Source organism: Manis pentadactyla, chromosome 5 (genome assembly GCF_030020395.1).
Source record: "Manis pentadactyla isolate mManPen7 chromosome 5, mManPen7.hap1, whole genome shotgun sequence".
NCBI lineage: Eukaryota > Metazoa > Chordata > Mammalia > Pholidota > Manidae > Manis > Manis pentadactyla.
Genome location: NC_080023.1, coordinates 155,903,691 through 155,917,638, shown reverse-complemented (window position 1 = coordinate 155,917,638; position 13,948 = coordinate 155,903,691). Strand labels below are relative to the sequence as shown.

The 13,948-nt window shown below is 40.3% G+C and overlaps 1 protein-coding gene across 8 annotated transcripts in view; it reads left to right on the top strand.

The window, feature by feature from the left end:
* NCOA6 (nuclear receptor coactivator 6) overlaps positions 1–13,948 on the top strand; it is a 136,777-nt gene that overhangs the window by 102,514 nt on the left and 20,315 nt on the right. For 6 of the 8 annotated variants that reach the window (XM_036902513.2, XM_036902508.2, XM_036902506.2 and 3 more), the window contains 5 exons: positions 1,863–1,991; positions 2,640–3,470; positions 5,503–5,649; positions 8,105–9,221; positions 11,576–11,697. In XM_036902513.2, coding sequence (XP_036758408.1) covers positions 1,863–1,991; positions 2,640–3,470; positions 5,503–5,649; positions 8,105–9,221; positions 11,576–11,697 — 2,346 coding nt within the window. The remainder of the gene's footprint in view (positions 1–1,862; positions 1,992–2,639; positions 3,471–5,502; positions 5,650–8,104; positions 9,222–11,575; positions 11,698–13,948) is intronic. The other 2 variants (XM_036902510.2, XM_036902509.2) reach the window with 2 other exon arrangements.

Sequence of the window (13,948 nt, the reverse complement as noted above, 5' to 3'; positions counted from 1 at the left end):
GGGGGGGTGGAAATCGTGGTTGTGGAATTGTCTTCTCTAAATTCATATGTTTTGGACATTTACTATATTATTGAATTGACCTAGGAGCAGCCAAGCTAAGTCATTAAGTGGTTTTAGAATGGTAATAATTTTTGAAGCTCTGGGAGGGCACATTCTCATTCCAAGCCATTGTAGACCTATCATAGCAAAAGCTTACTATAAATGAGTTTATACTCCAGATTTATAAAATTTTGGATTAGGTGCCCTCCCTCCAGAAATCTTAGATAAGAAGAATATCTGGGTGTTTAAAATGATGAAAACCATAAGAAAACAAGACACTATCAAAACAGAATTTTGGGGAAAAAACAATTTATAGAAAGTTAAAAATTATTATTGAATAATTTATTCAGCAAATTAGACACAGCTGAATTGGAAGGTGAATTTAAAGAAATTTTGCCAAGAAAGCATATTAAAAATAAAGAAATGGAAATATAAAAGAGGTCAAGAGACATGAAGAATAAAATGAAAAGGTTTAATACATGTCTTTTTTTGTTTGGATTTTTAAATTAAGGTATCATTGATATACAGTCTTATGAAGGTTTCACAAGAAAAACAATGTGGTTATTACAATCACCCTTATTATCAAGTCCCCTCCCCATACCCCATTGCAGTCAGGTTTAATACATGTCTTAAAAGAATTACAGAAGAATAAGATAAAGAATTGAAGAGGGGTGATAGTCAAAGATAGAATGGCTAAAATTTTTCCAGATTTGATGAAAGACTGGAGTCCTCAAGATGCAGAAGCCCAGTAATCCTGAGCACTACAAATAAAAATAAATCCACATCTAAATACAAAACTGTAAAACTACAGAACATGAAAAATGAAGAGAATGTTAAAAGCAGCTCAAAAGAGTAATTATTTACAAAAGAAAGACTATCAGACCTGCAGCTGATTTGTTAACAGCAACATTGGAAGCCAGGAAACATTGGGATAACGTTTTTCAAAGTGCCAAGAAAATAACTGAAAGCCTCAAATTTTAAATCTAGCTGTATTATCAAGAGTAGTATAAAATAAAGAACTTTTCAAAGAGACTAAGAGAACTTGCCATTAACATATGTATGCTAATTGAACTGCTCAAGGATGTACTTCAGGAAGCAGAAAATTGAACCTTAGATGGAAGAAATCTAAGAAGGATGGTGAACTAAATAATTAGTAAATGTGGGATAAACTTAAGTCAACATTGATTCATTCACAAACTGCTAGTTGGATTATAAGTGGGCATAACCACTTTTGAGAGCAGTTTGCCAATATCTAGTAAAATTGAAGATGTTTGTATTTTAAAGCCTAGCAATTCTAAGTATGTAATCTAAAAACACTCTCATATGTCCACAAGACTATAAGACATTGCAAAATTGTAAGAATGAAAAGTTGGGGCAGGAGGAGAGGGGTAACTTAACTCTTCATCAGCAGGAGAACGGATGTACAGGTTCCGTAAAATGGAGCTGTACATTAGAAGTCAAGATGGGTGAATCTCAGAAACTAATAGTTAGTGAAAAAGGAAACTCAAGAAGAACACGTGGAGTATAGTACCACTTATACAAAGATTAAATGAATACAAAAAACTCTGTTCAGTTTACCTACATATATTAAAAAGATAAATACAGAACTGTTAATCCCAGTTCTAAGAGGGAAGGAATGGAATGAGACTGGGGCTTCTGCTGTGTCTACATACATATCTGAAGAAGGCGGCAAAATGTTTAGATTAAACAAGGTACATGATGGGTATAGAAATTTTCTATATCTTTTCATATTCTTGAAATGTTTCATTGAAAACAAACATTATACCAATTCCAGTATTCTAGGGACTTTTTTTTCCCTCTAGGATTAATAAGGATGACCAGCCCTGCCACTGTTATGGTACCGCAGGGTGGAAACGTGTCATCTTCCATGATGGCACCAGGCCCCAATTCAGAGCTGCAGCCTAGGACTCCTCGCCCTGCTTCTCAATCAGGTAATGACCTCCAGTCTTTGTGGATTGAGGAGGCTTGAACTCCCTGCACAGATCACTGCAGAATTTCGTCTGTCTCTGATGCCAGTTTCCTAACTGCCCAGCTTAAATGCCACCTCCTTTGCAAAATCTACTCTAATTTCTTCCATCTTTTAAGTCCTCGTTGTAGTTACACCCCTAACAGTCATAAAAATGTGTTCCTTAGCTCACTTAGTCCTGCAGAATCCTCCATATCTGTGAATTCTGTTGGTAAATATATCATACTTCACCCTCCTTCCCAGAGATTCAAAATTAAAATATTGGAGGCACTGAAAGACCTATGGTGAAGAAAACTCTAAGGTTGTTAGGTCCATTGTTGCCCAAACTTTTGTTTTCGTACAACACTAATGAACGTAGTTCCCCAGAATATGCTTTGGAAAATAACGCTCTATGCATTTTATGTTTGGCTCTTATATCCACTTTTGAACCATAGCTCTTTCTGAACAGGGTTCGTCTGTCATTCTGGTTCCTTTGCGTGCGGAGCGCCCGGAACCGCGCACGGGCGTCCCACCGACGCCGGCAGGCCTCCCGAAGCCCGCGGAGCGGCCGGGACTGCTGCCTGGCACCTGCGCTGCAACAAGCTAATTCCTGCTGTTGACTGTCTTTAAACAGATGCAATGGATCCTCTCCTTGCTGGGCTCCATGTGCAGCAGCAAAGTCACCCTTCAGGCCCGTTAGCGCCCCCGCATCACCCGGTGCCGCCTGTCCCTGCGAGCAGACAGGCGAACCCAGCTAATTGCCCCCAGCTGCAGCAGCAGCAGCACCCGCACCCGCAGCAGCAGCAGCACCCGCAACAGCAGCAGCAGCAGCAGGCAAGGCCCCCGCAACAGCAGCAACAGCACCCGCCGCCCGCAGTCCGGCCTCCGTTTCCCGCCACGGCCCAGGGGCCCATCCCTCCGGGCTGGAACCAGCTGCCTTCCGGAGCCCTGCAGCCGCCCCCGGCCCAGGCCCCCCTCGGCACCATGGCCTCAAACCACGGCTGGAAGAAAGCGCCCCTTCCGGGCGCGGCGCCGCCGCCGCTACAGACCAGGCCCCCCTTGGCGGCGCAAACGCCGCCGCACCCGCCCCCTCCGTACCCCTTTGGCAGCCAACAGGCCGCGCAGGCGCAGGCGGGCTTCCCGCAGCCGAGCGGCCCGTTCGCGGTCCCTCCGGGAAAGAGCCCGCAGGGGGCGCCCTCCAGGGTGGCAGCCCCCCTGCCTCCTCCGCACCTCGCTGGCAAGTCTCCCGCCTCGTCGCCCTCCGCCTTCCAGCAGGGCTCTCCCGCCTCCTCCCCGACGGTTAGCCAGGCGCCGCCGCAGATGGGACCAAGGCCGCCTCCGAGCAACGCGCTGCCGCAGGGCTTCCAGCAGCCCGCCGGCTCCCCGGGCCGGGCCCCCAGTTTCCTGGTGATGCCACCACAGCCGCCCGCCCAGGGGCCGCAAGGCTTGCACCCGGGCCTAGGAGGTGAGGAGCACCAAGCCGTTTTTGGTGGCGGACTTAACTTAGGTAGACCCTCATGGAACTGCCATTTCTAGTTAATGGAGGGAGTGAAATAGAATGTGATTATGTGCTTTTGTGAATGTAGTGGTGACACGAGATAGCTTAGTTAACCTGATGCATCATGCACCGGCTTACCAGCTACATTTAAGCTAGCCCTCCGGGTGAAAATGCAAGTGAAATTCAATATAGAGATGTTCATTTTCTTTTTCCAATTATTTTTGCTTGATCTTTTACTAATAAGTTAGAATGTCCAGAAACATGCATTTTATTAAGCTGCTCAACTATTGAAAAAATTAAGATTATGCAGTAGAGCAAAAGTGAAAAGAATAAGTACCGGGTCTTGGGGAAAAGGCCCTTCAAGTTTTCAATTTTGATAATCCTCATTAGTAAAATAGTAAGCATGGTATTTGTTAAATTTGATTGAATATTTAAGGGGAATAAGTTCAGAAATCATTGACTTTTATAGCTTTGTAATGCCAATGCCTGCTCCTTAGAGAGGGAATTCCACCAGTTATACCTAAAGGAGATTTATTTATTTATTTTGTAAGGTGCCTCTTGTATGAAGAAAAAGCAATGGAGCTTAATGTGTGAGAGGTAAACTGATTACAGTAAAACTTATCCATCTCCATGTTTATTATTTATTATTATTAATCATTGATCTAGTGCACATGAATGTGCTTGGAGCTTTTCAGTAAGGTATAGAGTGTCAGTAATACTGTCATCTGATAAACATACCCCCCACCAAAAGACACCCATTGCCTATCCAGAAAAAACCCTTGCATCTTTAGTGCAACATATAGCGAAGGCATGTTCCCATGATTTCTGGTGAAATTAAGTTGCTCATCAGTCTTTTCACTCTCTTGTAATTAATTTTACTGACATGCAGGCTCTACTATTTGAATCCTACAAAGTTTTTAGAAAATGCAAGAATGTTTCAGCTCCAAACTTCACTGTTCTGGGCATCTAGCCCTGGATCAGCAGAAGCTGGGTAGTCCCTCCTGCAAATGTGATTACTGATTTAATTACAACGGAAGCATGCAAATGGGGGCTTGTCACTGCTAAAGGACAAATGCATATTTGTCTACAAAGTGTTTTTCAGGACATTGAAAATTTGGCCCTTAAAAAAAATAAATGGAGTAATACAAAAAAATTTTCAGTGAGCGTTAGGTCTTGATGCTTTCATAGGGCAGATGATGTGCTCTCCTAGGTGATCTGGCCACATCAAGGCCTGCATTGCAACCACGAGTGGGTTCTGAGATTCTTCTTATTACAGATCTGTTTTCTGAAATTAAACCTTCCTGTTAAAGGAAGTAAAGCTTTCGTAGTATTCTATTATTAGAGCATGGCTTTTGGTACCAGAGCTGTCAGAATTGCAGCAAACCTAATGAGAGAAAGACATAATGATAAATTTAATATAAATTTATCCGCTCCTATAAGTTGGTTCTAATCTCCTGTCCCGTCCAAAGAGACGAGCATAAATGAGGGGAGATTTCCCGCAAAGGAGATTGTTATCCATTTCCCTCAGTGGGGGGGAGAAAAAAACACCCAACTATCCTTAATATCAGAACCCAGCTTTTCGTTTGATAGTGCCTCTTATCAGTTTGTTTGATTATGAGAGAATCAAGCAATTCCTTTGGTGCCTATGTTAAAGTATGTAAAGTTTTGGGATGCATTGTATTACAGAGAAAAGTGAGCCCTAAACCTTGCTGTGACGTGGCCCCAGATCACATTTAGGGAGCAGATTGCCATCTTCTCCTTGGCATGCTCTAAGTGTAAATTTTTTAGTATTTCTTTTTCATTTTGACAGTGCTCATGTAAGAGATTGTGTTGATTTTTTTAACCATCTTTCCCAACCTTATTACTAAAGAATCTACCAGTGTGACAGAGAGCTAAGCCAGTGGAGACTTCATGCAGCTCATCCTTCCTTATTCATTCCACATCTAAGCGAGAGTATAAATTTGCTAGGTAACTACCTTACTCATTGTTTTCTATTAAGGAATGCCTAAACGCCTCCCACCTGGCTTCTCAGCAGGACAGGCCAATCCAAACTTTATGCAAGGTCAGGTGCCTTCAACAACAGCAACCACCCCTGGGAATTCAGGAGCCCTTCAGCTGCAAGCAAATCAAAACGTCCAGCATGCAGGTTTGTTTTCTGTGATTTATTCAGCCATCATTTAATGAGCATTGTGTGGTAGATACTGTCATAGGCAGCAGGTCTATACAGATATATGTCTTGGTCCTTCCCCTTAATTTCAAACCCATAAATAATTATTCTTTCAGGGCAATAACTAATACATCCAAAAATAGGCAAAATGTTTCAGGAACCTTTGCAAGTTATGTGGTCTCTGTTGCAACTACTGAACTCTGCTGCTGTAGTGCAACAGTAGCCGAAGACGAATGAGCATGGCATTGTTCCAGACACTGTTAATTTACAAACTGGCAATGAGCTTGATTTGGCCTATGGACCATAATTTGCCAACCCCTAATTTAGTAAAAGCGCAAAAGGTGTTTCTGGCAAAGCAAACTATAGGTACAAAGGCATGGAGGTACATGGCAATTTACAACTGCAGCTTTTAAAATCTCTGTATAGTACGTGTTAGCTTTGTTTATGCTAAGAGTCTGAATTCAGGTTTACAATGTGATATTTGAAGACCAGACTTCAATCAGTACAGATTTAATGCCAACAGTTTGTTATGTATAAGAAGAAATTTTGGAGGAGAAATGGGTGTGGAACAGAATGGCTCAAAACTGTTTGTGAAGCAGTGTTGTATATGCCCAGACTTTGTGTTTCTGGTTGCTGAGGTACCACGTGACTAATCCTCTTAACCTATCTCATTCAGGCAGTTTGGACTGAGGTGGCATACATTTTCTGAGGAACATCCATGCTCACTTTGAGTTAATTTAGTTATGTGGTTCCAACTTTAATTGTAGATAACTAAGGAACATGTAAAGTCCTAACTTAATTTTTAGTAAATTCAAATCACCTCTTTAAGATTAAGGTGAACTGCTTGACTTTCCCCATCTGCTAATGCAAAATTGCATTCCTGAGTTATGTGAATTCATGTTTTCCATAGGAAGGTTTAAAACAGTGATTAAAATGATTCACAATTCTTCAACCCAAGCCCAGCTATTTTGGATTTTTATATGGTGTCATCCACATGTACATGCTGTTTTGATTACCCCATTTATCCTATCTTAGATAGCTCTACTCTTGTCTGTCACTTTCTATTCTCTTTATTTTTATTATTTCTACTTTATTTCTCCTGTTAGCTTTTACTTGTTCCTGAAAAAAAATACTTTTCTGTTTATTCTTGTCTCTTGCCAACTAGACTCCAAGGGGTCAGAGATTTGGTCTGTCTTGCTTATTGATATTGCCTCAGCACGAGAAGTGCCTTGTATACACTCAACAACAAATTGTTGATTGGAAGAATATACACTGGTATGTTCAGGGTAGAGAGTATATGCAATGATTATGAACTTCAAGTTCACCTTAATCTTATAGAGGTGATTTGAATTTACTAAAAATTAAGTTAGGACTTTACATGTTAGAATAAACAGAAAAGTTTATAAGGTTTGTTTGGAAAGCCTTCCCTGGGATTCAGGAAAACTCTGGATAATATGAGCCAGGGACAGTTTGTCCATTGCCTCCCTGACTGGAGCACTGACGGGCCTTACAACTTCATGGTAGCTGCCACTTCCTAGTCCCCATTTAGAAGTGAAAAGTAAAAGAGAGATAAAATAAATTAGAGGGTTATTCAGTAAAAATGGGAGATAATGCACATGGCCATAGGAGAATCCCAATGACCCAACAATAAGCAAACACCACAGCAAGTACAGAGTGTCTTTGTCAGACCAGAAATAACTGAGAATAGAACACGTCCCACGTAGTCCACCAGGGACTGCTGCAGGAGGGTCGCTGAAGTTTTAACATCCCTTATTAACTATTCTCTGTCTGCAGTTTTTGGGTCATCTGTCAGTTGACTCCCACCATAGGCTCAACTCCCAAATCAGAATTAAATAACTTTTACCACATTGGAGCAGAGGAGACTTGTCCTTAGGAAGTATTAAGTGTTCTTTTCTTTAAAGTGCAGCATCGAGGTATCACACACATAACCTTTGAGAGTCATCATTAGTTTTCCAAGAAACATTTTTAAGTATATCCTCAGCAATTTGGAGGTTTTGCTAAGAGAATGCATTGTATTCTTTGTTTCCCGGACTCATCTAAAGCAGAGCTTATTTCATACCCTCAGTGCTTTTCATCAATTTTTTTTCCTAGAGTAGCAACAAGTCATTTTTAAACAATGAGATGCTGCTTTTCTCTTTAATCTGAAAGAAAATAAACTTGATTTTCTTTACCAAATAGAAGTTAAGAAATGGTTTCTCCTTCACTATGGTGTAGTCATTGGTAACATGAACAATCATCCCACAGTCATACCTCCATTTGTTAGAAAACCCACAGAAACTATGTCAAGCACAGCACATGTTTATGTTGCTCAGTGGGTATATGGGTGATGGGTGTTTTTCTAATTAAGGTAATTTAAATATCTTGATACCAATTAGGTAAAAGTATTTCTGAACCTTTTTTTTTTTTTCTAAAGGTGGTCAAGGAGCTGGTCCTCCTCAAAACCAGATACAAGTGTCCCACGGACCACCGAATATGATGCAGCCCAGCCTCATGGGAATTCATGGCAACATGAACAACCAACAGGCTGGTAGTTCTGGGGTTCCTCAGGTGAACCTAAGCAACATGCAAGGCCAGCCCCAACAGGGCCCACCATCTCAACTGATGAGCATGCACCAGCAGATCGTGCCCTCCCAGGGCCAGATGGTCCAGCAACAAGGAACCTTGAACCCTCAGAACCCTATGATCCTTTCAAGGGCCCAGCTTATGCCACAGGGCCAGATGATGGTGAACCCTCAGAGCCAAAATCTTGGGCCCTCACCCCAAAGGATGACCCCACCCAAGCAGATTCTTCCCCAACAGGGCCCACAAATGATGGCACCACATAACCAGATGATGGGGCCTCAGGGGCAAGTTCTGCTTCAACAGAACCCAATGATAGAGCAGATCATGACCAATCAAATGCAGGGGAATAAGCAACAGTTTAACACTCAGAACCAATCCAGTGTCATGCCGGGACCAGCACAGATAATGAGGGGACCAACTCCAAACATGCAAGGAAATATGGTGCAGTTCACAGGGCAGATATCAGGACAAATGCTGCCCCAGCAAGGGCCTGTGAACAATAGTCCATCTCAGGTTATGGGGATTCAAGGGCAGGTCTTGCGGCCACCAGGGCCCAGCCCACACATGGCTCAGCAGCATGGTGATCCTGCTACTACAGCAAATAATGATGTCAGCTTGTCTCAGATGATGCCTGACGTCAGCATGCAACAAAGCAACATGGTTCCCCCCCACGTGCCGGCCATGCAGGGAAATGGTGCCTCGGGAAACCACTTCTCAGGCCATGGGATGCCTTTCAACACACCTTTCAATGGAGCACCCAATGGAAATCAGATGTCCTGTGGTCAGAATCCAGGTTTCCCAGTCAATAAGGATGTCACGCTAACAAGTCCATTATTGGTCAACTTATTGCAGAGTGACATCTCTGCAGGCCACTTTGGGGTAAACAATAAGCAAAATAATACCAATGCAAATAAACCAAAGAAGAAGAAACCCCCTCGGAAGAAGAAAAATAGTCAGCAAGATCTAAAGTAGGTTGTGATAGTTTTACCTCAAATCTTATTCATTTATTTCTATATGGACAACTTTCTCTGATGAAAAATTTTAAACATATATAAAATCAGAATAATGTAATGAACTCCCCCTGCTTCAACAATTACCAACTTATAGTCTATCTTGCCTTCATCCATGTTCTCCCATTACTTTCTTATTTTAAAGCAAAGTCACTTTAAATATTTCAGTATGTACCTCTGAAAGGTAAGGACAGTTTTGTGTTTTTTTAATGTTCAAGCAATACTATTAGTATACTTAGAAAAACTAATACTTCAACATAGCCAGTGTTCAAATTTCCCTGGTTATCCCAAATTAATATTTTTTTACAGTTTGTTCAAATAAGGATCCAAACAAGGTTCATTCATCGCTATTGGCTGATAAATGTCTCTGAAGTCTGTACTCTTGGGGTTTTGGCATTCAGAGCTTGAAAAGTAGCCAGTGCTACCACATGGCAACTCCACAAAGCATTCAGGTTTATTATGGCGAGCCAGAGAGGCCAAATATGTTTTGGAAAACTGCTTTTGGAAACTCCCTGCTGTCTCAAATAACAGTGGTTTTTTTGTACAAGTGCCCTGCGTTTAGAGACTCTTTAACATCCCTATAAGCTTAAAACCTCATGCTAAGATGATTGGACCTTTTAAATCAGTCACACTTTTTGTAAAGCTTCTCCAGGTAGGTTCTTTTGCAAGATCACAGTAGGAAAGGCAATTAAGTCATATTTCATTTCCTGAAGCTAAGTGTTAATTTTGGTCATGTTTTTGGCTTTGATAAAAAGTTTCTGGAAGGAGTATTGATTGGACTGAATTTTCTGCCTTTAATCATAAAACTAGAATTCAGAGACACTTATTAACAAGGAATAGTAACTAATGAGTATACAATGGGTTAGTTGAAATAAACTGCTAAAACTATAGAAAAGAATGGAGGAGATTTAAACAAGTATAAATGTTCAAAATGAAACCAACTACCCTTCTCCTACCCTTCTTACAGTATTTCTTTATATCATACTCACTTGGCCTTCTTGAATCTTATAAATTAAAAGTCAGCAGTTACACATTAACAAACTGTATTTTCCTGAATTCAGACTTAATAAGCCCTTTAATTATCTAATTTTTCCAGTAGCTCTAAGTTAAATTCTTTACACTGTCAGCCTGTGGGAATAACACTTTTTATGGCAATGTTATTCCTCACAGTAGTCTAGGAGTAAAACTGCAAGGTGATTGAGTTCCTCTTAGTGTGCATTTTTGTTCTCTTTACCGGGAGATTGCTTACTTGTTGGGTCTACAGATTGTGAAAAGGACCTTATACAGCATCAGGGCTCTTAGGAAAGAAAGAGAGTATGTATAATAGGAAAAATACCTGCTTCCTCTCTAGCTCACTGTGGAACCTTGAGACTGTCTCTTACACCTCTCTGGACCTTTGTCTTCTCATCCATAGCATGAGGTGACTGGACCAGATATGTGAGACTTTCTTAGCAGTACAGTTCTTTGAAAATAAAGAATATACCAGAATCCTTGCTTATAATTTGAAGTAAGAGAGAAGCCACATAAGGAGCAAATCGATAACAGGCATCTGGATGTGCTAAGGGCCTGCTTCAGGTTCTAAGTTTCCATGTGCTAGAGCTTCTAAAGTGGATTTAGGGTAAGGCTGATGAAACCACACAGAACACTGTGAGTTAAAATACTGTCTAAAGGTAGGTGACCAAGATCAGAACACAGGGAAACTAAAGGTAAGAAAGAAAGGCATGGCTAGAAGTAAGATTACAAACAAAATGAAGGTTGTCAGCACTCCAGTTCTTTGGGAATGTGGATATTAGTAAATAATGTTTTCTTCTTTTCTTCTTCCCCTCGACAAATTCTAAGCTGCATCCAGATAAAAATAAAAGCATCTCAAGCCAGTGGAGATGTCTGCTGATCATTCTGTAGCAGAAGTTAATTAGCTTTGTGCTAGTTTTCATCTTTACCATTTTCATCAGCCAGGAACAGTCCTTTATACTATTGATAGCACAAACTCTAATCAGGTCTTAAGACAATCTAAGGGCTAGATGATCACATAAAAATAATTATATCAGAAATTTGTAGAAAGCACTTTGAGTAAGTATCCACACTATTAAGTGTATTTTAACATTTAATGAAATTACCAAATTATTTTTATGCCAAATATTGAGTATTTTATCAGACCAGAGGATGGTAAGGGTAAATAATGGGGAAAAAAAGAGTAGATAATTGTAAGGATAATGCGAACAGATTTTGGTTCTTCAAAAATAGAGGAGGGGATAAGATAGTTTTGTGCTAAACTATGCAACTTACTCTTGAATGTGTAATTTATCTTTTAGCACCCCAGATACTCGCCCAGCTGGTCTGGAGGAGGCTGATCAGCAGCCATTGCCTGGAGAACAAGGAATTAACTTGGACAACTCAGGCCCTAAACTGCCAGAATTTTCAAATCGACCACCAGGTGATAAAATGTTAGCTAAAGATTATATACTTTTCATCATTTATACGGCATTACAAGGCACTCTTCAAGGAAATAACAGCTTATTTTGTCTCCTTACTAGTCTTTTTTAGCAATTTAATATGGCTAGTATTTGGAAATTTTGCCTCGATATTAAATGGAAATTTCAAATATAACTTCTGATGGCATATGTGTGTGTGTGTAGGCACGAGACACACACATACACACAAAGACACAAATCAGTCTTTGTTATTTTAAGTCTTCATAAAATCAGACTGAAATGTCAAGCATCTCTTTATTCTTGTCAATATCAAGGTTCTAGTTGGCATCAAAATGGAATAACATTAAATGGAAAGATTTTTTTCAGTCTAATCCTGCTTGCCTGCCTTTCCTGTGGCCTTTCCTACTGGGACTTTCTCAAAGCAGAGAACAGGGTTTAAAATAAGATTTTTTTAAAATGAAGTTTTATTATGACTCTTTAAACAAAAAATATATAAAGAGTGATAAAAGAGACATGTACCTACCACCAGGTGAATAATAATAGGACCAATATTATTAAAGGCCCAGTGTTGTAACCCTTTCTGATTATAAAATAATATTATCCTCTAAATGTTGAAAAAGCTCCTAAAATGCATTCATTCTAACCTAGGTATTACAGAAGTAAGGCCAGCTGCCCCAATCTTTATACATGCTATTCTTGGCCTGAGCAGTGATTTAGCTGAAGACACATAGGCCCATCACACTTAGGCCACTCTCCCCTGTGTGTACAAAGTACTGTGTGTTTTTTCTTCCTCACTAGTTATTCCACCTCTTCATGGCATCTGAGAGTGATATTATTTTAAGGACAAACTTTAATCCACCCTTAACTTACATTTTCTAAAAATGAATCAGAAAGAATAGTAAATCTATCATGATATCAATACTTTGTGTTACTTATTACAAATTGTTTGGGCACACCACTCTGGCCATCAGTGAGTTGCAGCAGCACAATTGTGCCTCGGAGGTTACCAGTCTTTGGCAGGTGTGTCCAGAAGGCATTATGAAAAGTAAAGTGCCTTCTTCCCTCAGACACATCTGAATTCATATGAATCCAGAGGTCTTCACACACATTATTGCTTCCTTCCTACGGTTTGAGCCTACAGGCTAAATTTGACCTGTAATATGTTTGAATTGTCATGCAGTATCTTAAACCATAAAAAACCCTGAATTTAAATGCTTTTAGACAGAGGATCCACTCTATGGTTTGCCTCTGTCCACAGGCCTACTACTGTCTTATACCAGCCCACTTGTCTTCTTCACTATGGGCCTGACCCCTGAAGGCATATGAGTTTGCACCCCTTGATTAATATATTTGGTGTTTCATTATGTTATAGGTGCTGCATGTTCTTGGCTTTCCCGTTCCACCATTCTGTCATAGCAACCACAGTCTGTCTTACCATTAGTGCCCTTTGGATTGCTGCCTCCAGCTTCTGAAACCTTTATAGCAGCCATGCCCTTCTAAACTGTTCCTTTTGAGAGGCTTCTATATTTTCTTTTCTGCTCTCTTTGGTATATAATATGCTGTCTAGTGGGCTGATTTGAAATATAGAAGACATTTATGTCATTTATGACATTAAGTCCCCTGACATCACGGGACTTCTACAGAAATTACAATTTTCGTAACATGGGAACCCAAGTTAAACATGTAGCAACACCATATGTTATCGGCTTCGTGTGTTAAGAAGTTAATTCGGGCTTAAACAAAAAAGGATTTTAAAAATCTTCGAAACTGGATTCAGCAAGACTGTTTTATTGGTGCCATGGAAATCTTTGGCCAGAAGACATTAATTAGCTATTAAGCACAGGATCTGACCCAGTGGATCAGCGGCATTTGGTAGCTGCTCTGTGAAAATCTTGAGCCAGCATTTCTTCCAACTGCCAGAGCCAACTGTTCTTATTCCTGCGCCTTCTAAAACTTTCTTATTGTATTTTTCATGCAACAATGGAATAAATCTATTTTGTGAAATTGTATCCCAACTATATGCCCACTTTTTCCACTGAATCACCTTTATTCTTGGCAAATGATCTTTCCATCTTTTCTGCTGATTGTATATTTGGGTTATTGTAAGATGCCAAGTAAAATCTTCACAAAAGAATCATTTGAGATGTTGCCTTCTGGAAATCTAGAAAGCATTAACCCTCAGAATTCTTCTCCCAAGTTTTTTTATTCCTGAGGGCTATTTTTCTGGGTTAGTTATCTTCCAGTTGTGGATTC